Source organism: Telopea speciosissima, unplaced genomic scaffold (assembly GCF_018873765.1).
Source record: "Telopea speciosissima isolate NSW1024214 ecotype Mountain lineage unplaced genomic scaffold, Tspe_v1 Tspe_v1.0154, whole genome shotgun sequence".
NCBI classification, from domain to species: Eukaryota; Viridiplantae; Streptophyta; class Magnoliopsida; order Proteales; family Proteaceae; genus Telopea; species Telopea speciosissima.
In genome coordinates, this window is record NW_025317490.1 from 34,215 (window position 1) to 36,295 (window position 2,081).

General features: G+C 36.5%; 1 protein-coding gene across 1 annotated transcript; it reads right to left on the reverse strand.

Annotated features, from left to right (window-relative positions):
* Positions 1–447: 447 nt before the first annotated feature.
* Positions 448–1,491, reverse strand: LOC122647777. Its single transcript, XM_043841093.1, has 2 exons — positions 1,430–1,491; positions 448–1,375 (listed from the first exon to the last, which is right to left on the reverse strand). Exons 1-2 carry the CDS (start codon positions 1,489–1,491, stop codon positions 448–450), a joined length of 990 nt encoding a protein of 329 aa, XP_043697028.1.
* Between the last annotated feature and the right edge of the window lie 590 nt (positions 1,492–2,081).

Sequence of the window (2,081 nt, forward strand, 5' to 3'; positions counted from 1 at the left end):
ATAAGTAGAACACCCACTATTAAGAATCCATGGAGATGATCTTCTTTGAGCCTTAAAAGCCGTCTGAACAATCAATGATTTGTTGCTTTCTCCTGTCTTCTTCTTCTCAACCCAAACTATTTTTTCAGATATAGTAATGGATTTTTTGGTTTCCTTCTTTGTAAACACCTTCTTGTTCTTTGTATGATATTTCTTCTCCTTCTTCATAGACTGGCTTTGAGAGGGAAGCAAAGTCTTGTATTTCCTTGCAATGTGACCAAGCTTGTAGCATCTAAAATACTCCACATTTTGATCTACTAGTGGTGCAAACCTATTCTTCACTTTGACAACTGCAGGCTTGACATTCCTTCTACATTCTGTTACTCGGTGTCCATACATGTTGCAGCCATAACAATACCCATTAAACCTTTGAGTCTGCCAATTATTCTTCATGTAGTCTTTGGATCTCTAATAGTATACTGTAGTAAACCTATCCTCGTCAACCTTCTTGCTAGCAGAATTCATAGGTCTTGAACCTCTTCTCTTCTTGCTAACAAACCTGACCAGATTATGTACAGTGCCATTCCCTTTTATCTTCACCCACTTTAAAGAATTTCCCTTCTCATAACCAACACCAGATTTATCATTGGTAGGTCTTTGTCTACTAAGGAGATCATCTAACATGCTAGGTCCATTTGCTACTTGATCATGTTCTTCTTCAGTTTCTTGGACACAAACCTTCTTGCCCTTGTCATTCACAGTTGTACTTATTGGGGATGTAGTTGCAATTATAAGGTAATCCTTCTTTTTTAAATTTTCAAGTTCCACCTTTAGTTTTACTATTTCTTCTTCAAGCTTGGCACATTCATCAACTTTCAAAGATAAGTTAATACTAATATCTTCAGTCATCTTCTGTGTTTCTTCAATGGTGAGCTTTAGTTGACTGATTTTCTCTCCTTCTGCAAGCTGCTTCTCTAACATCTTGCTTTTATTTCTTTCTATCTTGAGCTCATTTATGGTAGTATAAAAAATAGTTTCCAGATTTTCAGCTTCTGATTCTACATCCTCATCAGATTTTTCTTCCTCTTCTTGATGGTCATTGCTTGCTAAGACCATAAAAATTAATTCATCATTAGAGTCTCTAAGTTCTGTTAATTCTTCTGAAGAGTTGTCATCTTTTTTTGTCATCAAACTCTTTTTCTTGAAGGTGTCATTCTTCTTTGAAATGAACTTATTCATTTTAAAGCTGTTCTTGGAGGCTTGAGTGTTTTCATCATCTGACTCAACTGTTTTGCCCTTCTTTGGACATTTAGAGGTAAAATGTCCTATACCTCCACAATTAAAGCACTTCAAGGGAAGTTTTCCCTTGTATTTACCTTTACCATTCTTGAACTTCCTAGCAAGGTAGGTAATATGCTCATCATCAGAATCTTCATTAGCATTTTCTTACTTGATTTTCAACTTCTTCATGGCTTTAAATGCAGTCTCCTCTGTGGATTTAGGCTTCACCATTCTCATTTCATATGGTGTCAATATACAATGCAATTAATCTAAACTCAACTCATTCAAGTTCTTTGACTCTTCTATAGCAGACACTTTTGGGTTATAGAGATCCGGCAAGGACCTGAGAATCTTGCTCACTACCACTGCATCCTTGATTTCCTCACCAAGACTTCTGATGGCGTCTATAATTTCATTCACTTTACTCATGAATCTTTCCACTGTATCTTCATCAAACATCTTCAAATTATCAAACAGTGACCTATTGTGTTGTAGTTTTGCCTCTGTAATCTTCTCATCACCTTCATGGATATTCTGTAACTTGTCCCCCACTTCTTTAGCAGTCTCACATCCAATAATCCTGGCAAACTCAGTGTTGACCAATACACATAGAAGTGCATTCTTAGCCTTTGAATCATTTTCATACTTCTTGAGTTCAATTGTATCAATCATATCACCTGTGGGGATTTTGTATCCATCCTTCACAGACATCCAAACATAGTAGCCCAATGATTTCAGATATGTTTCCATCCTGATGCGCCAAAAATCATAACTTGTTCCATCAAACTGTGGTACCTTGCTGTGACTGTGACTTCTATTGC

What these genes read in the sequence shown, in the direction of transcription:
- LOC122647777 (XM_043841093.1), bottom strand. Translation starts at nt 1,491, where the DNA reads ATGGTGAAGCCTAAATCCACAGAGGAGACTGCATTTAAAGCCATGAAG. An exon ending in ATGAAGAAGTTGAAAATCAA is followed by an intron (nt 1,376 to 1,429) that starts GTAAGAAAATGC and finishes CTACCTTGCTAG; the next exon opens with GAAGTTCAAGAATGGTAAAG.